Source organism: Epinephelus fuscoguttatus, linkage group LG17 (genome assembly GCF_011397635.1).
Source record: "Epinephelus fuscoguttatus linkage group LG17, E.fuscoguttatus.final_Chr_v1".
In the NCBI taxonomy this organism is placed as follows: Eukaryota; Metazoa; Chordata; class Actinopteri; order Perciformes; family Serranidae; genus Epinephelus; species Epinephelus fuscoguttatus.
The window spans coordinates 27011192-27038769 of record NC_064768.1 but is presented as its reverse complement, the minus strand read 5'-3'; the positions used below and the strand labels follow the sequence as shown (position 1 = coordinate 27038769).

General features: G+C 41.7%; 2 protein-coding genes across 2 annotated transcripts; one reads left to right on the top strand and one right to left on the bottom strand.

The window, feature by feature from the left end:
* The first annotated feature begins 239 nt into the window (after positions 1–239).
* Positions 240–18672, top strand: ndrg1a (N-myc downstream regulated 1a). Its single transcript, XM_049601429.1, has 16 exons — positions 240–398; positions 6387–6458; positions 8113–8148; positions 10927–11032; positions 11385–11505; positions 11824–11886; positions 11986–12046; positions 12680–12766; positions 13455–13511; positions 13600–13703; positions 13833–13889; positions 13994–14045; positions 14637–14684; positions 15166–15201; positions 15526–15577; positions 17099–18672. The coding sequence occupies exons 2-16, from the start codon at positions 6405–6407 to the stop codon at positions 17353–17355; spliced, it is 1191 nt and encodes a 396-aa protein (XP_049457386.1). The 5' UTR covers positions 240–398; positions 6387–6404; the 3' UTR covers positions 17356–18672.
* Positions 18248–27080, bottom strand: ccn4a (cellular communication network factor 4a). Its single transcript, XM_049601430.1, has 5 exons — positions 26821–27080; positions 23306–23594; positions 21439–21693; positions 19619–19812; positions 18248–19516 (listed from the first exon to the last, which is right to left on the bottom strand). Exons 1-5 carry the CDS (start codon positions 26866–26868, stop codon positions 19217–19219), a joined length of 1086 nt encoding a protein of 361 aa, XP_049457387.1. The 5' UTR covers positions 26869–27080; the 3' UTR covers positions 18248–19216.
* Positions 27081–27578: the final 498 nt, after the last annotated feature.

The window sequence follows — 27578 nt, the reverse complement described above, 5'->3', positions numbered from 1 at the left end:
TCCACAGGCAGTTGGGCAACACTGTGACAGTATTGGAAATGTGTCATGCAGCAGGGAATCGACTCTTCTTGAGTATTTTTCACCCACGAGTCGCTGTCATCAGCTTCCTCATCATGCCACCGCTGGAAAGAGTCGTGCAGCGTTATCGGCCCCACAGCTGCCGTCGCCCAATAGAGAGAGCAGCGAGGGAAAGTGGGCCGGGCTGCACACCCCCAAGGCTTTATAAAAAATTCCCTCAGACATCCGCCTTGTGCTGCACGTTATAAACAAAGCAACGCCTCTGCTCTACACTGCTACAATCTGCGCTCTTTGAAAAGACAGAAAAAAGTTTTCTTTTTGGACTTTTTTTTTCATCTCGGGAGTGTTCATCTCAGGACAATCACAAGTTTAAACCACAGGTAGGTTTCTGCTCCAAATGATACAGCTGTTTGACTTATTCTACAAGGGGAACTGGGCGCTCACTTCCCAGTTGCGTGGTAGTTTTGGAGCATGTCTGAACACGTTGTTTTTCTTGCGTTGGCAGTGTAACTCCACTGAAACACAGTTTTTAAGTTTCAGTTGAGATATGCCAACTTTATTCGAGCATAATCAATAGAAAAGGCCAACACATAGAGCAAAGCAACTCATATTTTCAGAATGTGTTTTGGTGCATATGAGGAAATGCAAAACAAGAGTTACTACATGTGCATAAACTTTTTGGGCGCGCATTTGTTTGTGTTTTTGTATTTAAAATTATGCAGTCAAGGGCGTAGTTTTTTGTTTTTTTTTCAACATTGAGGGGGACACATATCCAAAGGGGGACACCAGAAAATTTTGAGTGTCAAACATTTCATTTCCTGCTCTCGGGTGATGTTTATGCACCAATTTGTGCCTTTTCTGCACCAGTTCATGGTGTAACAGTCTTTATGAAGTCCTCTTCTACTTCCTTGTTTTTGTCATAGGGGAGGTTTTAAATATTAAGGGAGATGTGTCCCTCGTGTCTCCCTGAAATCTAAACCTATGCATGCAGTTTTTTTAGCAAGGCAGGGCACATCCTGTGTGTCAGTACAGGAACCTGATCATAAATAAACACTGCTTTTCACACATGACACTGGAGGCATGCTCACACAAAGGTAGCGAGCTTTTTTTTGGGGGGGGGGGGGGGGCAAAGTTGCAAATATTATGAGAGCCATAATTGCATAACAAATCCTCTTTGCTTTCTAGCCTTGATATAAAGAAAACAAACAACAACATGCAGGAGGGTGGGCGGGGAAGAGGGGCGAGGGAGGGAGGGGACAGTGCAACTGGCTAAGTCGAAATATGAAAAAATGTATATTAATTTAGCCTGTCTTCTGCTGGCTGATGCCAAAACAACTCCGCATCCTGACCTGCTTTCAGCGTGTGTATATTTTTTTTCCAGCTAATTCAAATTTTGAGTCAAATCCAAACGTCAATCCCATCTGAAAGATTATGAACCTGATCTGAGGAGGTCTGCTGACTGCCGTCTGCAGTGCTGATACAGAAGAATGCATCCCATGATAAACAACACCAGCTGCTTGAACTAGTAATGGTGTGATCCTCTCAAATCACCCTGACCCCCCCTAACTCTCCAGCTCACTGTAGCAGTGGAGACACCCACATTTTCGATATCTTTTTACGATCTGAAAATGTAGGTCTGTGACAGCTTAGTCCAGCGGGCCTGCTGCCGCTGTGCTGATATTTCAGAACCAGGGATTTGACAGATTAAGCGAGTTCCCAAAGATTAGGGAAGCAATCATTGTTTCTGCAGATGGAAGCCGCGGACTCGTGGATTTAAAACTATATGGAGGCAATGGAGGAAGGATGGCCTGGCCTTGATTTTGGCTCCCTAAAATTGAGACTCGCTGTCCAAATCTAATCAGTGCATATGTTTCTCTCTCTCTCAGTGAACAGAGAAAGAGTTTGGGCTCATGCTGTTTTGTAACTTGGATGTTCTGGCTTAAATTGTGTGTCACATCTTTGGATTTGCAGTGGCGGTACACGCACTAATGTGTTATGTAGGCCTGCATCAGTGTTGTTGTTTTTCTCTAGAGCTCAAGCCACTTTATCATGCTGTCAAGTGAAAACATTGGATTTTCCAAAAGTCAGATTTTCAGGAATCAACATGTAAAACCTAATCATAGGAGTTATTGTTAGTCGAAAGCGCAGTGGATTATCAATTAGATGGTACAAGCATGGAGAGCCCAGTGCATGTTGTCAGCCAACAAATGTTTACTTCCAAATCTTGTTTCAGAAATAGTGAAACTGAAAAGTATAGAGTGTGTACTATTCATGCAGCTGATTTTGGACCACACATTTCGGATCATCCCGAGCCTATATCCTCCCACTGTTTCCTGTTCGTGATTGCATAACACAGTCTCACTTCTGCCAGACCAGAGCTGTCTCAGTGAATAGTTTGCTTTCTTCCCCACAGCCTGACATTTTCTAAAAAGAAAAAAAAAAACCACACACACTAGTTTCAATAGAGAATATGCATGTAGAAACTGGTTTGACTTGGTTGAGGACAATGTGTGACTGTTGCCATGCCATGACACCAAGCCAGATTTGGAGCGGAGCCAGTTAAACGAGAGCCCCCGCTGCACACAACACTTCCGTTTTTATATTTTGTTTTTAGGCATATCTGATAAACGAAACTAATTTACTTTGAATGTTCTTCCATGACAGTCATTTGACATAACTCCACGTCTATGAAATTACTTTGACTAATCATTACATAAGACGTGTTGAGACATGAGTACTCATATCTCATTGCTTGGGATTAGATTCCTGTGAGGCTGAACTAAAACAACGCCCTCCCTGCACTCCTCTTGACCAGGTGAAACATTAGTTCAGCGAGGCGAGCAGTTTGAGGCATACCCCTGGTGTAAACAGCAGGTGACCTAGTTGCCTCAGCCTGCTCCCCAGCCAGGCTCTCCCTGTGCTGCCAACCTGTGAACATGTGGCGAAGGTGGCCAAGTTCAGAGGAAGTCTGCTCTCTGCTTTCAATGTTAATGAGCTCTCCAGTCAGGTTTTACATAGCAGTGTTTGCAAATAGACTTGAAAATAGGCTTAGAGGATTCCCCCCACGTTGAAGCATGAGCTGATTTCTTTCACCCCATTTTTCCGATCTGAAACGGCCTCTCATTTTTCAACATCATGGACATGACTTCTCTCACATGGCTGTGGAATCTCAACGGGGGCTGACCTCTTGTCCCCCTCAACAAAGCTCCCGCAGTGCGATGGCGGCCATGTTTTTGAAGGCCTCGGCAGAAAAATGAACCTGTTGTTTGATACTCCTCTTCCTCAGAGCTATTGAGAGATCCGGTTGGCTCCGGTCTGTTTTCTCCCAGTCAAAGGAGCATGTGTGTGCTTGTGCGTGTGTGTGTGTCCAAGGCGTGTTCTGCCGGACATCTCCACATTTGAAGTGCGATTAATCATTTCCTCTGAAAGACCTCTCACTGCGACGGCCACACTGCAGTCCTGTAGGTCGATGTTGATTAGTTGTCTCTTGTGGCTGTGCACAAAGACAAACGGAGAGACAGAGAGCACAAAACACATGGACTGAGTCTGGAAAGAGCAAACATAGCAACTGAAACCAAGCAGAAACCAAGACAAACAGAGAAAAGGGGCAGAATGAGAGAAAGCCAGCAGAGGGATGAAAAGAGGCTGGGGTGTATTGATGGAAACCAGGGTGTCCGTTGCTTCCTGTGTGTGTGGGTCAGTGAAGGAGGGCAGGCCCCTGGTTCTCAGGAGTCACCGGTGCCAGTGGACAAAGAGCCCTCTTGACTGGCTAATTTGATTTGCATGCAGGGCCGCAGCCTGCCCGCTCTCCTCCAGCATGACCCACAGCACAGTCTGTGCGCCTGGGTTCTCTTCACCCCCCCCCCCCCCCCCCCCCCTTTTCTTTCTTTAGGTTTCTCTGTTTGTCTCTCCCTCTCTTCTTCCTGGACAGAACATTCTTGTTCTTTTTTTTCCAGTCTTGAAACTATTACCAGGGAGGGACGGATTCAGTTTTTAGCACTGGGAGTTCTCTGCCTTCAGAAAGCATGTGTAGATGATTTTGGCCACAATGCAGTAGGCATGTTTCAGTAGAGAGGTGTGTATCAGCAAGAATCTGGCAATACGACATGGATCACAACACAGGCATTATGAGTCAGTGTATTGCGATACTGTTAGCAAGTAGGGGTGTAAATCACCAGTGACGTCATGATACAATATCATATTGATTCATTGCCGATTTTACAAAGTCTACAATTTTGATACGATGTGATTTAGGGGCCTGTGATCGATATTATCTGCCCATTTAACACAGTCAGTTACAAAAGTAGCTGCCACCCCTTTCTCTTTTGCTTTTGACCACAAAAGACACATAAAAAGTAACTGCAACTGCTTAAGTGCAGCAAAGTTTACTCTAGACTAACTCCACTAACACACATAAAACAGCACATGGGATAAGTTAACCTTCAGGGCTTTCTGCCAGAGAGTCCCATCTGAAAGAGATCTTTTCATTTTAACCCAAACCATCATCTGTTTCTGAAAACGTCAGGTCTGTCTGGCTGAAAGCCCTCAAGGCAAACTTCTCCAAAAAAGCCATAAAACATGGATCAACAACATTATTTAACACAAGTATAAAATTCAGCTCAGTAATAACTGTCAAGGTTTAGAGACTAAAAACAATTGTTTTTTGCTAGTCACCCATTATCATCTTTAGCATGTTTACATTGCATAAATTAGCCCAGCGGCTAGCAGACTTTTTTCCTCCACTCATAGCTTAACAAATGACCTGTGGCGTTATTATTATTCTCACCCACTGTTTGTTTAAGTGACTGTATCTACCGACAGAACAGCTCGGTTGAATTTCAGTCTGCATGCATGTTTTTTTTTTTCAGCCGAACACTGTTGGAACAGAGCAGCTAATGTTGCTGTAGTGAGAGGTTACCCAGGCGGGTAATGTTATGTCATGTTTTGTTGTGTTTTGTCTTAACAGCATTGTTTAGGTACGGCATGTGCTCTGTACATAATGAGTACATAACATTATCCTCTTCATCTTTCTCTTGGCTGCTTGCTTTCTGCCTGTCGTTGTTTGACAGTGACACAGACTTTCAAAATAAAAGCCTATGCTAAAGATATGGATCGATGATATTGGATCGCTTATCGTTGAATCGATGTATCGATCCTAATCGATGGATTGTTACACCCCTATTAGCAAGGTGATATATTGCGATTTTCTAAATCTCAATCTTAAGAAAGCTGTCATAGTATAAAGAACACACACCTTATAGTCCGAATCATGTAGATATCGCACTAATAACATCACTTCCTGGTTGACAACTGGCTTGTTTGACTTGTTTATTTCTGCAGCCATAATGATTAATGACCTTTGTGTCTGTTAAGAAGGACACAAAGGTCTGATCTATTTGACATTCTAATGCTTGTTGTTTATATACTGTGTTGCATCTTTGATAAACCAAATCTACAAAGAACAAGGCTAAACAATACACTGCTGTGGCCACAGTAAATGTCTGGGAGCAAAACGTATTTTAGCCGCCTAAAAAGACCCACGTATAAAATCAATATGAGTGTAAGTGTACACTAAATTTAGAATATTATCTCTGTTTTGTCTAAGACACTAACCAACCGAGGCAGCGGTAGATCAGCAACTACAATGTTTTGCAAAGTAGAAGTAAAAGAAATATTCTAATATAATTCTGGTCATCTGACATCATAACCTAAATTCAAACAAATATCAACGTCAAACTCAAATGTATCGACACTTGGGTGCGGCATTACATTTCTTCTATTCTCCCTCCTCAACTCGACCTTCTTTTTATCTGTTGGTGAGACACACGAGTCTGCCTGCCTGTGTACCCTGTCTTCCAGGTTGTCTGTGAGACTTTCTCTATGTGTGTGTGTGTGTGTCTCTGTTGTGAGCGGTTTACAGGTGTGGCCCTTTTATGTGGGCCACATGTCAGTGCAGGTCAGAACACCAGTCTCTGCCTGCTCATGTGTCTCTACTCCTTTGTGGTAGTGTGTGTGTGTGTGTGTGTGTGTACGTGAGTGTGATCATGCCTGTTGTCTCATTTTATGAGCTTTGTGTAAATAAGAAACACACCCACCCCAAAGTTTAAGCAATCTTTAATTTTATTGTCTGCAAGTCAACCTTTGCCACACCTTTTCAAAAGGGGCTTGTGTAAAATGCTAACATATTAGTTCATTTTAAAGAACACACCTGTGTGTTTTCTGAAGTCTGGGAACGTCAAATATTGTACAAGCCCTTTTTTTTTCCCACACTTTATCCAATATAACCTGAAGCGTCTTCCATTTGGAAAAGTTTGAAACACAGGTTAAACCGGTCACGCACTAATCATTCTGATCTCTCTGATACCCAGGCTCTGCTACTCCTTGAAATGGATGACATCCAGGTTGAGTCCAAACCCCTGCTGGTCGACAGGGAGCTGCCGGTATGTATTCTGAACAGAGCCAAGACAAATAGTGTCTGGAAAAAATTCTCAGAAACTTGCTTGAGTGCTATATTGCTCAGCTTTGCATGATTTATATATAGGTTGTTTGTGGGGTTCATCAGTACATCTGTGGTTCAATCAGATTGCTTCGTGAAAGAATTTGTGCACATTTTAAACGAATAACACAGGTGCTGTGCACAAATAAACATGATTATAAATACTTCATTCTTCACCTGGATTTGCGTTAAGATACATATAGTGATATGCAATCATGGGATGTATGTACTGGGTTTGTTTTATTTAAGTAAATGTAGCAGTTCACTAAAAAAAAAAAAAAAAAAAGAAATAAAACGCTTAATCTCACAATTAGCTATTCATAATTGTGGACCTGGATTTGGATCTGCAATATAACATTGATAATAGGGTTGCAGCGATGTGTTGGTTTCAAGGTATATGCTGATATAAAACATCTATGATGTTGTAAAAAGTGACACTGGATGAAGAAACTCAACTTTATTTTAGTTATTTTCAAAGGGGAATTTTTTTTTACACATACTCTCATTAACAAGATTTTTTCAGGTTTTAGTTATAGTAATAAAACATTTGTTCAACCAACAATAAGCCTTCATTCCCTTAAGGGTCATTCTGACTGATAATACTGTAAATTCTGTGATACCATGATATAGTGAAACCGCGATATTTGTTTTGTTTTGTTTTGTTTATTTGCACAAATTATAGATTCAGTACAAATCACTCCATATACAGAGTGGTTTAGAGAATGTGCAGGTGAGGTTGGAAACCAGAGGATCTTATGGGGTAAAGAGTAAATAAATGATAGATAAGATAAGGTTAAATAAGAGAAACAAAAATGGAATAGGAAAGAAGAAATACAAATTTTCTGTTATGGTTCTGGTATGGTTATGGTACCGTGAAAATCTCATACTGTTGCAACCCTAATTGATAACAATAAATAAAACACTAACTAATAGAAAGACAGATAAATGGAAGTTAAACGAGGGCAGGGTGATATGGAGAAGATCAAATATCACAATATTTTTTACCAAATATATTACAAAGAGTTTGTAGGGTTGATTATTGGCGATTGGTGAGATTTTTGATAAATAATTATCAGTAATGTGGATATAATGACAGAATGGGTAAAAACAAATAATAGAACAGCTAGAACAGTCTGGTAACTTCAGAAAATGACATCACTTGCAGCCTTTAAAACCAGGAAAATACAACACTTACGATATAATGATATCCAAAATCTAAGCCAATATCTCGTCTCATATCACAATATCACTATAATGTTGATATCTTGCCTCGCCCAAAGTTAAAACATAATCTTCCTTTTAAAAGTGGAAAAAAGAAAGAGTTTTCTAATCATGAGTGAGTGACCTCAATGAGTGAACTCGAGTTGGTTTGTGTGAAAGTATCTGCGCAGCACAACTTCTGAAGGTTTCCTGACCTTTTGTCCACGACTACAAAGTTGTACAGTTGAAATGAAACTTGGTGCCTCACAAGACACAGGACACACTCTATGGACATGAAAATGCATTCAGTGACAGGATGGCGCCCTCAGGATATTAGATTATAGCATGTTACAATGTAATTGCATTAGTTTTGTATTTTCATTACTCTGTTCTTGCAGGGCCTGAGAGAGGCTGTGCTGCAGCTCGTCACCAAGGTACGTTTGCAGACACACAAAATAACATCCAGCATTCATCATTCCCGCCAGCTGTAAAGCCTGCTTTATTATTTAAAGCTGTGTCAACAGATGATTTTGATTACTGACTGTGTATGCAGATGGTTTTATTCTATATCTTAGTATTTGAGCTTGTTTGGTACCATCTAGTGGTGGATAATAAGAAATACTAAATAACATAGTTGCTGCAGCGGCTCATCTGTCTTGGTGATGACCATTCATCCGCTGTGATTTTATTAAGACTGAAATCCAATTGGGCGTCTACTAATTCAGTCGGCTACTGTAAGTGATCAAACACACTTTGGACAGATGACACAGCTACAGTGCATCAACCCTTTCACTTCACACACACACACACACACACACACACACACACACACACACACACACATTATGGATGGTATATGGGTGCTGCTGAGTCTGGGGGCCTCTCAGCACCTTGGACAGCGCTCAGACCCTCACAGTCAGTAAAAAAACCTGCTGATCTTGAAGGTACAGTGTTGGCATGAGTAATGTTCTCCCACCTTTGCCTCAGACGCAGTGGCTCCAGTCTGAGAGATCAGAGTGTGTGAGGTTGGGGGTTTTCTAGTGGGTGGATATGTTTCACGAAGCTCTCCCAAAAGCTAATTTGCCCTTCTGGTGTCACACTGAAAGCTTAGATGACCTGACGTATCCAGGGCAAGTGTCTGATATCGCTGCTGCAGCTAAGCTTCCAACTATTAGTGACGTAGGATGAGTTGGGGGTGGCAATATCAGTGCTTTACGCTTGACATTCATAGTAAATACATATGCACTTACACGTGTCGCCTTGCAGGATTATCTCGCCTGTGTAGCCTATGTGCGGGAGTGTGTCCAGTAGAGGCGGAGGGTGGGTGGAGTGAGGCGTGGTGAATCCTTAGATGTTTACTCGGTGCCCAGTAAATAGGTTATACGTCTGCTTGGATTTTCCTCCAGGGCAGATCCCATGCAGTCAAAACTGGTTTGAAAACCATCCAATAGGTCATCTTGTACAGAGTGCTAAAGCTACAGGTCAGGTTACTATAGGGCGTTTTTGTTTTTGTAGGATTCAATCTGCGCACAAACAGTTTGATTTTTGTGGTGATAATACAGAAATGTATCGCAAGCATTTTTCTTCTATAACAACAGTGTTTGGTTTGGGTTCCTCAATCAGGACATTTTGAGTTTCAGACACTTAATTTCCTGCATTCTGGTGAATTTTTTGTTTATGGTGGAAATGTCCTAAATTTCGTCAGAAGTCCTCTACTACTATCATGTTTTTATTGATTAGGCAAATGCATATGTTCAAAATACTAAGGCGGGCGTGTCCCTCTCGAAATCTACACCTATGGAAAATACACACATGTAGAATTTAAGCTTTTATATTGAAATACATATTGGTCTGTCTGTATTCCTTATTACATCAGTCAGAGTGTTTTTTGGAGTTGTTGATGACTGTCATTAAAAGTTTAAGCTCTTTCTAGCTTTTGCTGCTGTGTCAAATTTGAGAATTTAGTCAAAGGATCCTCAGTCCAGCTGTTATTTTGGAAGTGTTTCCCCACATGTCACCGAATAATGGCTGCTGTTTTCCCATCTCATCCATCCAGCATGTTTTCCCACTGATCATGCACCCATACGTACTCATCACATCAGCACAGTAGCCAATGCCCTCTCTGTCTGACATTGCTTGATCCAATTTAGGGATCTCTCCATCTAGAGTTAGCTTGTTTTGACCAGCCTGCAAGGCACCATGGGAGGCTGGGGGCTTAGGCCAGCTGGTAAGCAGCAGGGGTATAAAACGCAGCTCTCAGAGCGGGGCTAAACAACTTTAGAGGCTTACCAGCATTGGGATCTATAGCTCAGGGAGCCACTACAGCGTCTATACTTGTTTCACTAGCACGCAGAGTTGGACTCTCCTGCAAACATGGTTCTGGAGGATTCTGACGTGGAAATGATTGTTGCTGAGATTGAAGTCAGCGTGAGTAGACGAAAGAATTTAATGAAATGTTTGAGTAGTTTCCATTGAATTGTGGGATTATGCTCGCTGCTGGAGTTGTGGAACAGGTGTCAGCTCTGGATAGATAATAGTTTTAGATGTCTGTGTTGTGGCTCAGAGGAAGGAAGGGACTGGATGTCAACAAGTGGATAGATAATAAATGGTTTGGCTGTTTTGTAGTTTGGTTGGAGGGAAAGAAAGCATTTTAATGGCTTTAAGAAAATTAATACATTTCTCCAGCAACACGAGGCAGTGATTAAAAGTCAAAGTCAACTTTATTGCCAATTCTGCCATACATACAAGACATATACAGAGGATTGAAATGCTGCTTCTATCAGACCACTGTGCTGGTATGTACAAGTATTAAAACAAAACAACACAACAACATGACAAGGGTTTAAAAATACTCAAGAAAAAAAAACAAATATTAACAAAATTAAATGTTTACCAGTTAATAATAAAGACAATAACATAGTACATATCAAGGTATAAAAAAAGAATTAGAATGAAAACAAGTGTAATGGGGAAAAAAATGAACGCATCATTGCAAACTGAAATGCAAAAATGGAAAATCCTGTAAGGTTAATTTGTTGAATTTTAATTATATTTATAATGGTGCAGATGCATTCAGGTTATAGATATCAACCTGTTGCTGGATATATTGTGATGTGCAACGTGTTTTTTTAACTTTAAGATAAATTCTTGATATGTTTGCTTGGAATTTTGCCAGAATTGTATCTAAGCTTGGTCATATTTTGCATTTTTAGGAGCATGACGTGGAGACTCCTTATGGAAGAGTCCACTGCACAATGAAGGGGGTTCCCAAGACTGACAGACCCGTCATCCTCACCTTCCATGACATTGGACTGAACCGTAAGCTCAACTCCTTATTCAGCTCAATCTAGGTGAAACATCTGTTGTTGTGCCTAAAGCCTGGGGTGTTTTGAATTACTGTACCACGTGGGACCAGATTAGTTTCACCAGGCTAACTTTATATCATTAAGTCTATTACATTACCCTATCTAAACTCTTCTGAGCGTACTGACTGATTTTTTTGTGTGTGTGTGTGTGTGTGTGTGTGTGATGGTGTCAAATATTGTAAGCCGTTGAAACATGACACCTGCATATTATGCTGAACAAAAGTATTCTCCGGTTACATGAGGTCATTTCTGCTTATCCGCCAAGTATCACTCACTCCTTGTATTTGGATTTTTTTCCCCTCCAGACAAAACCTGCTGGGACCCACTCTTCAACCACGAAGACATGTCAGAGATCATGCAACACTTTGCTGTGTGTCACGTAGACGCCCCCGGGCAGCATGAGGGAGCTAACACTTTTTCCACTGGGTGAGCCATTCACAAGCGCTTAATGTATACCAAACAGTCTGTGACCTTTGACTCGGCAGGTGCATCGCTGCGGATGTACTTAAGACGACCTAATTTGACAAGTGTGTTTCAGGGACAGGTGTTTATCTCGTTCAGACTAATCGCGGCTTTGATGGTGGGACTTTGCCTCACGTTAACCTGAGATAACCTGATAGTGAGACACAGATGTCTATTCCAGGCTGATATCAAAGACACAGAGCAATATAGGCCAGTGATTAGATAGAGGTTATTATTAAATTGTCAATTATTAATTGGAACAATACGCTTTTTGTTTTCTAGATATGAGTACCCATCTATGGACCAAGTCTCTGAGACCCTCCCTCTGGTGTTGAAGCACTTTGGGTATGTTCAGCTGCAGTTTTCAGCCCAACGCTTCACACTCACATTTAAGATTTTTTCTAACCTGTTGTTCTAACAGTATCCGCGTATGTTCGACTGCAGGCTAAAGAGTGTTGTCGGAATGGGCATTGGAGCCGGGGCCTACATTCTGACCAGATTCGCTGTAAGTCCCCCCCCCCCCTTTCAATCAGGCTTAATAATTATGAGTTTTAATCATTCTAGGATTAGCAGAGCCAGCTAATGTGTTTGGTCTTTTTGCTGATTTTGGCAATATAGCGCTGCTTATTGCTTGAGCCTGCTGAGCCATAAAAGCCTCAGGAATGTTCCAGATCAGCTCAACACTAACACTGTGCTCAGTAGGAAGTCTCACTCTGTTGACACATGGCTGACAGAGATACAGCTTTTAACTCCTTGCTGCAGCCTTTTCTGCAACTGAAGTGTACATTATTGCATTATTTTCATGATGAAGGAAATTTTCTTTGTAACACAGAATATCTCACCAAATTAAACAGAAATTTAATTATGAAAGAAAAACATGTATGTCACAATGTAAACGACATCCTAAAAATAACCCGCATGGCAACAGAGAACAACCCAAGAGCTGTCCAAAAGCATAAAAATAACTAAGCCTAATCCAGAATATGCCTTAATGAGATTAAAGACATTAAGATTTTAAAATATTCCAAAACATTGACAGCCTGAAAAGAGAGCGCACAGTTTTTGCACGTATATTCAGCTAAACATGGCATTGTGTGTTACAGTAACAAATCACTAATTTTGTGTTGTGTGTTTTCAGCTGGACTACCCGACCATGGTGGAGGGGCTGATGCTCATCAACATCAACCCATGTGCTGAGGGATGGATGGACTGGGCTGCACACAAGGTAACAAACATCGAAAAAAAAAACCCAACTTAAAATCATTATCTTAAGGCATAGTTAATCCCCAAATAAAGAGTTGTAGTGCAATTTATCAATCTTGATTGTTTCGGTGTGAGTTGCCGAGTGTTAGAGGTATGAGCTGTGGAGATGTCTGCCCTCTCTCGAATGTAATGGAACCAGATGACACTCAGCTTGTGGTGCTCAAAGCACCAAAAAAACACCTGAAAAACTCAACTTTCCAGAAATCAAGATAGTCCACAGACCTTGTTGTGAGCAGTTTCATGTAGGAACTATTTTCTATCTACTTAGCTACACCCAACCGTATCATTGCGCAGAAGTGTGCATCTACTCGTGGACGAGAGGCTCGTGACAGTGTGAGATTTAAATATTAATGGGGTCCTCCTGGGTTGAGCTGTAACATTCGGTAGCTCAGTGGGGCTAAGTAAGCTAGCAGTAGATGCACACTTCCTTCTGTGTGGTGAAACGGTGATGGGTTCCTGCATGAAACTGCTATTATCTAGATTGATAAATGGCACTACAGGTAGGTGGGGAAAATATTTTAGATTTTGGGTGAACTGTCCTTTTAAACATCACAAGAAGTTACTAAGAGCTAAGAATTTTGGACTGGCAGAGCTCACAAAACCATAAACGCTGCATTAAAGCTAAATGTAGTTTTTATGTCTGATTTCAGATCAGCGGCTGGACCCATGCTGAGCCTGACATGATCATCACCCACCTCTTTGGAAAGGTACACCTTCGAACTCTCTTTGAGTGACAGCTTTTCAAGGTCTTTGGGTCCCAGCAACCTAATCAGATTTTGTGTTTGGTCATCACAGGAGGAGATCCACCACAACCAGGACCTGATCGGAACATACCGCCACCACATCTTAAACACCATGAACCAGTTTAACCTGCATCTCTTTGTCAAGTCCTACGAAAGGTAAAGAAAACACAGTTGTCTGGAAATACACTTAGCTAAGTACAACATGAGATGCTAAAGGTTGCAGAATCTTAACATTTCATTAAGTAAAATAAGAAGATTTTCTGTAACATATGCTTCTCTTTACAGTCGAAGGGATCTGGAAATTGAGAGGCCGGTCCCTGGCAGCAACGTCAGAACCCTCAAGTAAGTTGTCATCAAGCAACAGTCATCAGCATCACTTGCCATGTATTTAGTATGAATCACAATATCATATTAAATACGTTATTGTGTGTGTCCCCTTTATCCAGGTGCCCTTCTCTGCTGGTGGTTGGCGACAGCTCTCCTGCTGTGGAGGCTGTGGTGAGTTGATACGCAATCTCAGTCTTTCACACAGCCATTAAAAACAAGGATCTAATGCAAATGATTAGACGTCCCACCCCCGTTAACCGTTAACTAACTTGTGTGGGACGTGTGTTCCGTTCACTCCAGTCACCCATTTAAGACCAAGAGATATGCAAGGTTCAATCAGTGAGGACATGATTTAAGCGAGAACAAAGTTGGAAACAGAATTAAAGTGACATGGCATAGTTTTAATCTGTTAAAGGTTAAAAGATTTATGCGCCAAATCCCCAAACAGCATTACCAATTTGTTAGCACCTATTAGCCATTGCAAGCGATTTACATGCGTACATACAGTACTTTTTTTTCCCACATTCACAATTTAACATTTTGTACTTTGTTTTCTTGGATTTTTAATTACATTTGTTTTACATTATAATGCAGTGTTTACGTATGTGGACCCCAGAGAGAGTAGTTGCTATCTCAGTAGTGGCTAACAGGGATCCAACTGAATAAATTATTTTAGCCAACAATTTATATATTCAACCTGCAAAATACGACTGATCATGCAAGATAATTTACTGAATATATGTGTTTTGTTTGTACCCACAGGTTGAGTGCAACACCAAGCTGGACCCAACAAAGACTACCCTGCTTAAGGTAAGATGGCCTCCGATTTGCTGCCCTCATGTCCCGTACCCTCATTCAGATTATAATAGCCTTGATGGACATGCATCAGCTGATAAGATTCCAGTGGCTCAGCATTTACTCAGTGACATATTAACCAGGGGTAGAAAAGCTGTATGCGTCCTCAGAGGCGACGTGCGTATGCATATCACCTCTGAGCACGCAATCTGCTGCGGCTGACCTACTTGTGTTGGCCTGTGGCAACCTTTTATGACCTGCCGCTGAAACCAAATGGCCGTTAGAGCTAAAATAGATGCCATTTATCGGGGTTAACTGTTCAGGGTCTAGAGGAACACCGATTTGAGGTGGCAGGGACAAGGTGTTCGGCGTGTTCAAATGGGACTGTGTAAATGGGGGGTAATGGGGCGTGTGTCGACCCACTGCTGTGCGAATGTACAAGCGCCAGCGTGCTAAATGCTAATAGCCTTTTCTGTGTTTCTCCTCCTCTCTCCAGATGGCAGACTGCGGAGGCATGCCCCAGGTGGACCAGGTGTGTATGTCTGTGTTTGTGCGACAGAAACAGAGACACTGGTGTTGTAGAGCAGGCGGGGCAGGGCTGGATAATCGGCACAGAGGGTCAGGTGGACGGGATGGATGGCATAAGAAGGTTGCACTTAAGAGCATTAGCAAATGGCAGACATGAACCACAGTTGTCAGGTTGTAATCCTCCACCCTGTGCAGCACCTGCTCACAGCAGCTGTCATATCTCAGACCCTGAGAAGTAAGCTGCTGGATGAGAGATAGAGTATGTAAGCAAGTGTGATAATTAATGACAAGAGGACTAATTATCTCCATTTTTTTTCCTTCTCTGCAGCCTGCCAAACTGACAGAAGCTTTCAAGTACTTCATTCAAGGCATGGGATACAGTAAGTATTTAAAACATGCAGTATTTTTACCTTGGTCACTTCTCAGGAATGTTGAGGTTAGATTTGCATAAACTTATTTTTTTAAACATTGTACTTAAATTGGAGTGTTAGCAGAGTTCACCCACACTCTCTTCACCCTCTTCACCTCTGTGTTGGTTAATAAATGACTTGTGCTCACTGGGGCCTAACTTGAACTCAGCGAAAGGTCAACTTCAGATGTTTTTTTTTTTTGTTTTTTTTTTGCACTACAGTGTGCAGCATATCATCATGCTCAGCAGTGGATGAAGATTTCAAGTAGTATCACTCGAGTAAAAATATTTAATTCAAAGCATTTTAATGTAGTTGGTTGAAGTTGAATTGATTCTACAAATTTTATATACTTTTGAGTGGTTTGATTTATTGTGTTACATTAAATTGTACTTTTTAGGCTCATTATAGGTTTTTAAAACTAGTAACTATAGCTTTCAGATGTACGCAGTAGTGGAGTAAAAAGTACATTTCCCTCTTAAAAGCCCAGTGTGAAGGATTTAGTGGCATCTTGCGTTTAGGTTGCAGATTGCAACCATCTGAATAGCCCTCCACTCACCCCTCCCTATCCAAGCATGTAGGAGAAGCTACAGTCAGTGTTGCGCATGATTGCGCTAAAAGAGCATGTCCATTTAATGTGCTCGTGTTTTAGTGAATGGTAAACTGAACGCATCACTTTGCAACTCATGAACTTGTAAGTGAGAGTTAACAAGGCTGGTTTTGAGGCACCCATGCTGACGCAGTGCAACACTGTTGTTTTACATGTTTCCCTCCTCTTGGCGAGTGCTAATGGCACTTTAGGCAACGCAGCTACCAGTACTGCTGAAGCCACTTCATAAGTTCATATTCGAAGGACTATTATGCGCAAATCAGTCCAGTCCTTTTTTCTATGCAAATTGTGCCGGCTGGGTCCAAACCAGGGAAGCTTCCAACAAGTCTTGATAGATACCTGCGTGTGAATGGTAATTTCAAGATAATTTTGTTCTTTAAAAAAACATGACATGAACGTAAAATGGTTAATTTTTTGGGACTATGAACGTGAAATAGTTTATTTTAAACTGTGTGAACTGAACTGTAAGATAGTGTTTGTGAGGTGTGAACGTGCACAAGACATCCTACAGTGGCCTTCACTCCACCATAAAAACACAAAAGGCCTTCTCTAGTGTCAGTGTTTGTCCCTTCTGGGTTACTGTAGAAACATGATGACCCTGCTAATGGTCCCTGTGTGGATATGAAGGGCTCACTCTAAGGTTAAGAAAACACAATTTGTAGATCCAGGTGATTGTACACTACTGAAAATATAATTCTAAATATAATATTCCATTTCTGCCAATAGATCCATGTTAATCCTACACACTGCAAGAAATTAAAACACTCGAGTAAAGTAAAAGTGCCTCAGAAATGTACTTGAGTAACTTAGTTTCTTCCTGGCAGCATTGCAGTAATCTTCAGTCAACAGTGCATTTACTAAATCCTTCCTCCCTCCTTCCTCAGTGCCCGCTGCCAGCATGACCCGCCTGGTTCGCTCCCGTACCGCCTCCGGCTCCAGCGTCACCTCCTTCGATGGCAACCGCTCCCGCTCCCACACCGCCGATGGCAACCGCTCCCGCTCACACACCAACGAGGGCGCTCGCAGCCGCAGCCAAACGGCCGAGAACCACGGTCGCTCCCACACGGACGGCTCCATGGACGGCACGGGCAACAGCGGCGTGGACCAAGCCGTGCCCAAGTCCACCGAAGTGTCCTGCTAAGTTGATCTTAACTCTCCAGGCACCCAAACCTCTCAAGGTTCCTTCGGTTTGTGCTGCGCTGCCTCTAACTGACACACAGACACACACATTCCTACGCACATACACACAAATGTGAAGAGGGACATTAAGATAGTTAACCTGGAATTGTAAAAACGCACAATGCAGATGATTCAGTGCAGCTGAGATGCAACAATTTAAAAATATGATGTCTTACGAGTGTGACGTCAGGGTCAACTGTATGTCTGTTATTGTCCGAGGGACTCAAACACATCTGAACAGAGCATGCTCCTGAGCTCCTCGGTCAGGTGCGTGTGTAGTTAGGGGCAACGCAGCATTTTGGGACACCGAAGCAGAGAATGTCGGAGAAAGCTGTGGCTACACCAGCTTGTACATGTATCTCTCATAATCTCTCATACATATAAAAACATGTTTTAATTTCAATCTCTGTGTTCCCTCTTCCCATTTGTATCCATTTTTACCATATTGACACAGCTTTCTCAAATATACCTGACTGTAAATGACGTTGTTGTTTTCTTTTCTCACTGTAATTGTTTGATCATTTATTTCTTTATTTTCCATGTCTGAAGTGTTGTCGTATGTGTGTAGGAGCAGATTTGTAGATGTGGAGAGAGAATGGGGAGGCACTTGGATCAATGAAAAGGGCAGTTTGCGTCACAAATTGCAATGTAACTTTAAACATTTAAGGGACAGACTTCAAGTGTATCATGTATATACAGCAAATAATATTGTTTCACCATGCCAATATCCATTACCCTTGAGTTTTTTTTCCCAAACCAGCTGTTATTTTAATGATTATTCATCTTTTCACTGGCAAACTTGTAAATCTTTTTCAGGAATCAAACGATCATGGATGTATGCTTTGTCATTAATCAAAACACTCTGAAATACAAAATTCAAAAAGCTTTTACATTGTATGCTTTATTAATGGATCATGGCTTCAGACAAAATGTTTTTTTTTTTCCTTTTTTCAATGATGATTTCTATGCAATCAAGCACAATGGAACAAAGATGTGCCATGGAATTTTTTTTTTAGACGTGATGCTCCTATGTGGTTGTGGTTTTTTGGGGTGTGTGAAGTGATCGGTCCACATGTTAACACGAGGATAGCCATAGAACTTACCCGACTCCTTCTACTCCCGTATTTTACTTGCACTACAGCAACATTCTGCTTTGTAGAACACATACACAGCTTTGTAAAGATGTGATGCACAACTGTCTAATGCTGTAGAAAAGCATTAAAATGACATAACAGTTTGTATTTATTAAAAAAATGACAATAAAAAAACTTGTAACTGATCTTCCCTGATCCTGTCATTATTGCATATAGGTGGACACGTGGTCCTGAAGTGAGGCTCTGTCTTTGGCATCTCAGTCTTTTTCTGCTTTTTTTTTTTTAATGTTTACTATAAAGTTAATTTCATGAAATATAAAGAAAATATCTACATTAAAGCCTTATTATGTAAGTTGGCTTGTGAGTTTAAAGACAGACAATGTTGACCGCTCTTGAAAGCGTCTCAAGAACATTACATATGTTACGACATATGCAAAGAGCTACAAATAAATTAAGCCTTCAATGTTTCACACACTCACTGGCTGAATATTGTTTTTCTTTCATTTGCAAAGTAGTTCTTCAAATATTCTTCAAAAGCACACCATGCTTTATGAATCCAATCTGGAGACACATATATATTTCATATTTACAGATTTTTCCAATAGGAAAAAAGACCATAAGAAAATCCCTTGTACACACACATCACACAAATACAAAACATTCCTTAATAAAAAGAAGCCAGAAGAAAGTCGGGATCCTCCACAGGGCAGAGAGTTCGATTGCCGCCTGTCAGTTCACGACTTCTGGGTAACCATAGTAACTCTCCAGCTCAGCGAAGATGTCATTGGGGTTCTTGCAGCTGAGGTTGCAGAAGCAGGCCTGGATCCACAGCATCTTCCATGTGAATCCCATCCCGTTAGGACACTCGAACTCCACGTCAATGGTTTTGGACTTGTAGGGGATGCAGCAGCGTTCGTCTGTGCAGACGCCGCAGTATTTGGGCCTGTACGGCTTCCTGCTGGTGCAGCCAGAGATGGTGAGGTTTGAGGGCAGCTCTTCTCTGTAGATGTTCAGGCATTTCTTCCCTGGCTGATAAAGGAAGGAGCAGAAAGGCGTAAAGTCTGGGAACCTTTATAACATCCAGTTTTTAATTTATTTTAAATCATCATTTGACTGCTTAAGAGTTGCTACCTTGATGTGTTTGGTGATGTCAACTTCACAGGGCCGCAGGTTGCAAAGGCGAGACTCTTTGACCAGCTCACACTGCTCGTTGGCGTTAGAGATCCTCAGGGACAGGCCGCGGCCACAGGTCTTTGAGCAAGGGCTCCATGAGGTAGTCTGGGTAATGCAGTTCTTGTGCCAGCTCCTGGTCTCAGCTGCGAGGGCTGGATCAGCATAGAGACATAAGGTAAATAGAGTGTGTTTACAACCAGTTACAATTCATTGTTGATACACACTGATACATCTTGGTTTAATGCCAAAGTCTGTGTCATGTCAGCTTAAAGCTACAGTTGGTATTTTTTATAGAAATAACCTTTTGTCATATTTGCTGAAATGGTTACTTTATCCTGGAAGAAGCACATTTAATGTACTGTTTAGCTGTAAAATGAGACCCGGCCACCATTTGGAAACTAAAGAACCAAGCACTACCCACCAGCTCGACCAGCTTCCTCATTTAACAGCTAAACAGATTTTGATTGATGTTTGATCAGCGCTGCCTAGTTTGACAGTTTGACCACAGTTCATGGAGTCATTGACATGATTGACAGGTGCATTGGAGACTCCTCCGCTTTGATTCGTTGATTTAATCTCCATGCAGTAAGGCCATTAGAGGCGGTACAAAGCAACAGAGTAGGCAGATAAGTTTGATTGTTTTCACAGATTGTCTGTCTGAATATGACAAAAACTTATATTTTTGCAAAGTTACATTCAAACAACAAAATAAAAACCCGTAAAATGATGTTAAACGATAAAGATATCAACACAATGATTCAAACTGACAACAGAGAAAAGCCCCAAAAGAAAAGCATTTACCAAAAGAAGCATAGGAACCCTGCACCGCCTCTACTGTCTCTGTTTTTAATCAAAATCTTTAAATTGTGCTCGCCTCGTAATCTGGATCTGATTTGTATCCTTATGCAACACAAAGAGATCTTCGTTCACACTGATCCCTCTGCAGCACCGCTGCAATAAAGGTCTGGAAACTGGACATGACCCAAAAACATTGTGAGGGCTTCCACAGGAAAGGATTGGTCTGTCCCTGCGCACACACACACACACACACACACACACACACACACACACACACACACACACACACCCAAACCTCATGATTCTCCTGGACTACACACTGTACTCACATAACTGCAGATGTTTGTACTGGCAATCTTAAACACAGCTGGTGCTACTTATCAAATCCAAGCTATCTATCCACTAGAAACAAACAATATGAATTCTTTCTTCCAGCAAATATTCACAGTACTTGTAAATTAACAGTAATCCTTTATCAGAAATATTCAAAGAGTTGAAAATATATGTAAATAAAAGGCCATGAAGGAGTTTTTTGGAAATAATTTGCATTTCCTGGCCTCTGACAAACTTTTTTTCAGAGAACCGCATCTACTCATAAACAAAGTTAACTATATCCTTCGGATCACAGTGCTTTAAAAAGCTTCCTGAACCTAAGAATAGGTTCACATAACCATGCTTTTAGAGCGATGACAATGATTCTTTTAAAACAATTGGCTTGTTCCCTCGCATTGCCTAGTTTGTGTATTCTCTTACAATACTTGAAGCATCCCTTTGATTTCGCTCGCCTTGATGTTTTCAGACTGTGAACTGTGATGCATTTCAGTGGGCTGGAAGGAAATTAGGGGATTTGGCAGTGCTATTGGGAATTGTGTAAAAGAAAAAGATCAAGAGGAGTTTGCAAGATAAAGCCCAAATTCACTGAGCAACAGAATACATTACCCCCCACCCCCCCTAGTGTGTATATAACCAAGGCATCCTACCCTCTACTGCGTGACGTGGTGCCGTCTTGCGCCCTCTTTTGGGTTCATCACAGATCCATTGCTCACAGCATTGTCCCTTGACTTTGACCCGCCGTGGGGTTTGGCACCATACCCGCGGAGGCTGGGACTCGGTGCACAGCGCCACACAGCCGATGGCACCGTTCACACACACGCACTGGTATTTACAGCTGGGCTTGAAGCTCTGCCCGTTGCGGTAGATCACGCCATCATGCTCGCAGCCCGTTCCCACCATATCTGGTGGACAAACGACAAGTGGTCACATATTGTAGAAACATGCAAGGCACACTGCAAACACTTGAGAGCTACATTACAGTCAAACATTTATGAGTGAAAATATTCTTGGAGGTAATATCTGTGACATTGTGGGATGAATGTGTTTCTGGTTTGACACTTATTGTTTCAGGCTGATCTCACACAATAACAATGCTGTGAATGATAACACAATAAAATATAAAATACATTACAAGTGACCATTTCAGTGTGAAAAGTGGATAGTCTAAATTAGATTTAGGCATAATTTTGGGTGTTGGATATTGAGTTGGATATTATTTCCCATGTGTAAACAGCCCCAACGACAAGTGAAAGTCAGGGTTTTGATGTCAGCAAGTCACCCCAATATGTGGTTTATTATATGACCCACATCACATTTATGGACATGCAACTGTCAGTGTTTGAAGTGACTTAATTCAGCAGGATATCCAACACATCCCTATGCCTAAGTGACAGAACAGATTGTTTGCAATGACTCCAAAAACAACATATATGACCAATAACAGCTGCCATTTTAAACATGTGGTTTGAAACCATAAGTAATTCGTAAGGTCTAGGAAAAGATCACGATTTGGGTTAAAGTATGTTTGTTAAATAACTTTTAAGTTTGTAAATACATATGTACCTCACCAATGTTCAGTACGTTATGTTAAGTAAGTTAATGTTGACTTTTCGTTTCACGCTGGACACAGACAGTGCTCTCCTGGGTGAAAGTCCTGTGTTTGTTTGACTCTGTCACTAGTTGAGCGGTACTGGAAACCTGATCTTATCTATGCATGTGCAAAGATAGTTAGGTTAATGGTTGCAATTTGTTTTTCCTATGATGGCATAGGCATGACCTGTCCTACTCTACCTCTGACTGGTTAGTACTTGTTGCTTTCATTGGTTGGATTAGTTAGGTTTAGACATGAGGGGTTAGATCTGTTAAGGTTAGGGTATGAGGGTAGGGTGGGTTATGCCTTCGCCATCCCAGAAAAAAAAGCTTGCCTTAGGGTTACACATTGACCTAGAATGGTTATGGTTAGGACAGCCCATTGGTCAGGGGAAAGGACCTGAACAAATCGGGTTTATAGTACAGATTGGTAGTGACAGAGCCATCCATCCACCCTGAACTCCTGCCTCCTGCCTGGACTTTCTTGCTCTTTATACTACGTCACCTGACTTCCTCCTTGGCTCCTGTCATAATCACAATGGCCACTTGACGTTCCCATCAAACAATAAGACGTAAATATGGGTTGTACTAAGCTGCTTGTACAGATGACCTAGATGGCCCTTTATGATAGCAGCTAACAGAGCTCTGCACATGAATATCTGCTGTCAAAATGCAACAACAAAATACTGAAATATCAAACAAAAATCAGAGAAAATGAAGGAATGGCTTACTGCTGCCTGTGCTGCCAAGCAGACAGCATTAAAATGCATCAGTATTCTGGATGAGTGACATCTGTATTGTTGCTAGGACAACCAGTATTGATATGGCAGCAAACACCTGCTCTACTCAAATACAGAATATAAGCTAGAACCTGCAGTGTAAAATCTGTTGTTTGTTTTGTCGGCTTTGGTGAGTGACACTTACATGCACACAATCCTTTTTCGTACCTAGGCTTGTCCGAGCTGTAGTCACAGTACAGTCCCTTGTGGTAGTCGCACGTGTCTGCCTCGTTGCACACCTCGCCCACCTGCCGGGCACAGGTCTTGCAGCAGTCGCAGCCATCCATAAGGAGGCTCACGCCCGGCGGACAAGTAGGGGTGACCTTGGGGCAATCGCAGGGCCACTTGCAGTACTGTGTGCGGTTGTAAAGGTCCGCAGCTGGGGATGTGAAGGCTGTGGCAGGCGGCATGGCAGTGGAATTCTGGGAGTAGGCCTGGAGAGAGTAAAGTGGACAAATTAGACCTGAAATACAGTCTCAACAACAAAAATAACACTGACATATAATGTTTGTGTTCACAGTATGACCAACTGCCTTCTCAATATGCAATTATTATCTGAATGCACCTTAATGAACCTTGCTTTGATCACACAAAGTCATAGGCTTCAGGAGCTACTCTCTCAGCAAAATCAAAATGCCATCTTTTATTACATGAAAGGAATTTGACCCCATGTGGCGAGGCAATATTCTTAATATCCTTAATCCTGAATTCTTTCATATTCTGCCCTCTGTGGTAACCACAAAGTTGCTGATCCTACCGGTCTCAAACACCTCTGTTTCACTTCCAACACGGTGAAACACAGCCTGCTAACATCTGCTCACACGCTGTGACATAAATCAATTAAGCCTCTGAAAATGAATGGAACACCCAGTGGAGATAATCTTATCAAATCAATGACATGCATGTACTTAACACTCTGGAAGTGTTCCATCATCATATTTAAAATCTGCAACTGTGCTGAACAGTTACAAAATCCTGCCAGTGAAACTTAATCAACAAGCCCATCCTCACTGTCTTTTGACTCTTACAAGCTGCTCTGTGAAGACAAGATGACACAATCAACAGCTCCACGGCTCTTTAAAGCAGATGTTCTCGCTGAAACGGGCCACATGAGCCGCATTAACAGCCTAGCACTTGGAGGTTAGTTTTGGGCAGTGGATGCTGCGAGTCTCTGCAGAGGGAGCCTGTCTTATTTTGATTTAGTATGTGTTTTTATGATGACAGATATCACATTTGGTAGCCAAATTTAATCTTGCTTGTAATGAGAACATGTTGTTCTTGAGAAAATGCCAGAGGATGATCTTTGGGTCATTGCTGAGTGAGCAAGACATCAAGATTAGCTGTTCAGGCAAATAAAAGCTGACAAATGAATGCATCCTTAAAACTAACATGGAATATTTATGGCAAAAATGCAAAGTCAGTTTTCATGACATAATAATAAATCACAGTGGGAATGAGTTAGACACACTAAAGCTGCAGCAGACACCATGTCCATCATCATTGCCACATTGTCTAAACAGGGAGGTCCAATATTGTCTCTATACTCATAAATCATAATATCATCCAAATGCTCAGAGCACTGCACTTTAGTAAAGAGCCTCTGACCCATGACAAATGCATACACACTCATACATGTATGCCCACTTAATCCGCAATTAATTGTGAGGGCACAATGCTTAATCATCTTATGCAAGCCGTATACGCTGCATCACATCCCTGAGCTTGTTCTTGGCACTTCAGTGGAATTATGGTCATAATAATAACTGCTGTGCACGGTGTTGAAAGTTAACGCAGATGAATGAGTTTTAATCACAGCTGTGCCACAATGCAATTCATCAAAAGAGTTAATTTAGCCCGCTGTTATCAGGCTAATTTACAGGGAATTAGAGGAGAAATACAAACACAGCTGAAGAGAGGAGAGAGAGAGAGAGGGGGGAGTTTCATAAGTTGATTATGAAAACATGGGCTACGCCTAATGTAGTCATCAGCCTGAAATCATTCGTCTTTGCTGACTAAATTCATGATTTTGTTTTAAAAGTATTTAATTGCTGTCGGGAAAGGGCTGAGTAGCAGAGCACTAAATGAATTACAGAAACAGGTACTGACAAAAACTTAAACGAGACACTCAAATTATGTGGTGATCCCAAAACATTTGTATTTCTATGTTAAGACAATTGTGGCACCACCCTCCACCATTGTCATCTCTTTGAATGTTTTCCAGTGTGACCTTGAATTGCTGTCATGTTTTGGTGATGGCAAGGACTGATGATCTTCCTTCCCCTGCTGGTTAGATCTTTTATCTCCTGCCAGATCGGATGACCTCTAATCTGTGCACAGGCATGGACAAACCCTTCCTCAGGGAAGTGGGAAATCATTAATAAAGAAACATCTTTTCCAAAAACAAAAAAGGCCAGGGGGGGAAATGGGCAAACTGTCACTTTTTTCTTAAATTTAGAGAGGAAACATGGCTGAAAACAGTTAGAAACCCATTCTCAGCCTACTGTAAAAGATGCTATCAAAGTAAGAGGAGTGTGAAAAACATTGATTTTTCAATACTGAATATTTGAAACTGTTTCAATACTTATTTTCTGCAGTATCAATACACCGGTACCAGCTGACTTTCCTCGCTCTCTCTTAATATTTACTACAGTTATTCTGCTGCTCTCTGCTGCTTACCAAGAATAGAAAAGTTGTCATTGTCATGTTATATCCTTGTTATTATTACCTTTAAATTAAGATTTTTGGGTTTTTTTTTGCCCTGTTGTATCGGATATTGGTATTTTCAAGGTACTGTATAAACGTTAGAAATTCCAGTTTTGCGACAACAGCATCCTGCATGAGATGATGTATTATCATGACCTAATTTTTACACAATGTCACCATTTGAAAGGGAATTCTTCAGTATATTTTGCCAAGTATTAAATTAATTATTTTTCCAGTTGCTAAATGGCTGTTTAACTGGGAGAATACTGCAATTTCCTTATAATAAATAACTACTTCTTTTCTTCAAGCATCCAATTTCCAAAAGCTGACTGACAGATGTGGATCTGTGGAAAGAAGGGTGCATTTATAAGACCATTAATAAAATGCTGTTTCCTACATAACCACGAGGTGGCACTAAAACATAACAAACGATGGGAATGTGAAGCTGCAGTGTGGCAGCTGCCAACATCTCCCACTGTAAAGTTAACCCCGGGATGATTGATGACAAAACCACTTCTCCTCAGAAACATTTAGAGGGAATAATGGGGCTCATTTAATCAAGCCCACCCTGTGACAAGTCATGACAACTTGGCACAGGCAGCACTGGGGCCACATCTACAGATCTGCAGCCAACTCATTTTTCATGTCATTGCATTAATTTAAGATACCTTGAAGAAGTTTAAGCACCCCAAAAGTCCCTACATGTAAGATGTAAGATATACAAATACTCATATAGTCCATATAGCAAGTTTTGAGGAAACACAGTGTAAAATAAAAACTCTAAGAAGAAGAAAACTTGCTGTGAAGTCCCTGTTGGAAGTTTACAGTATTGTGTAAACAGGAACACTGACTCTTTTAGATGGGCAGCAGATGCAGATTGTCCTCTGCACCCTGACAGTAAGTTAGATATGCAAACTGCTCATTTAAAGGCTATTTTTGATCTATTCTCCATCCCACCTGTTGAATCCCGGCTGCAGTTAGAATCCACAACAGGAGCCAACTCATCACTGGTGAGGAACTGCAAATGCATTGAATCCAGAATTAGTCCCGTTATTAAACGCGCGACACGCAGCTCCCCGCAGGTGTGCTACATCCTCGTCCCGTCGCTGTCATCTCCGCGCACCTCTTGTCTGCGTCTGGACCGGGGCTGACAGCCTGATAAAGAGTCCGGGCTGACGTAAGCCCCGCATACTTCTGACAGGGGACGGTTTCTTTCTCTTTCCCTCCAGCTCCACTTTCACCCGATCCTCCTCCTCTTCCTCCTCCTCCACCTCCTCCTCCTCCTCCTCAGCAGCGGCACTGGCAGCCCCGGTGGTTACAGGGCGTGTCTGGAAACCCAAAGACACCCAGGGCCAGGCAGAGGTCCCTTTGACACACGTGTTACTCACATGCCCAGATGTGGATTAAAAGAGTAATTGGTTGCTTTAATGATGTCTCATCTCCATGCTGGCCGTGAGGCATCCTTTCCTCTCAGGATTTCACTGTTGAGTGATGAGCTGGGAAAACCACAGTGCTCGTTGTGTGCAAGAATACACTTTAAAAATGTCTCTGCAATAACTCTTTGCATGTGCAATTGCCATATGTGCGTCTGCAGATCTCACACCAGCATTGTTGCCCACAGTGTCACAGTGGGTTTGATTGTGGACTGATGGTCTGCTTTATGCCTCTTTCTGCTGCTTCAGGACTTCTTTGCATTCTCATCTCAAAACAACTCA

Coding starts and splice junctions, on each gene's coding strand:
- ndrg1a (XM_049601429.1), top strand. CDS start 6,405: ATGGATGACATCCAGGTTGAGTCCAAACCCCTGCTGGTCGACAGGGAG. Junction 13,890..13,993: donor AGCAACGTCAGAACCCTCAA/GTAAGTTGTCAT, acceptor CCCTTTATCCAG/GTGCCCTTCTCTGCTGGTGG. Junction 15,202..15,525: donor GCATGCCCCAGGTGGACCAG/GTGTGTATGTCT, acceptor CCTTCTCTGCAG/CCTGCCAAACTGACAGAAGC.
- ccn4a (XM_049601430.1), bottom strand. CDS start 26,868: ATGAGTTGGCTCCTGTTGTGGATTCTAACTGCAGCCGGGATTCAACAG. Junction 23,595..26,820: donor CTGCAGCCGGGATTCAACAG/GTGGGATGGAGA, acceptor TACTCTCTCCAG/GCCTACTCCCAGAATTCCAC. Junction 19,517..19,618: donor ACATCACCAAACACATCAAG/GTAGCAACTCTT, acceptor TTCCTTTATCAG/CCAGGGAAGAAATGCCTGAA.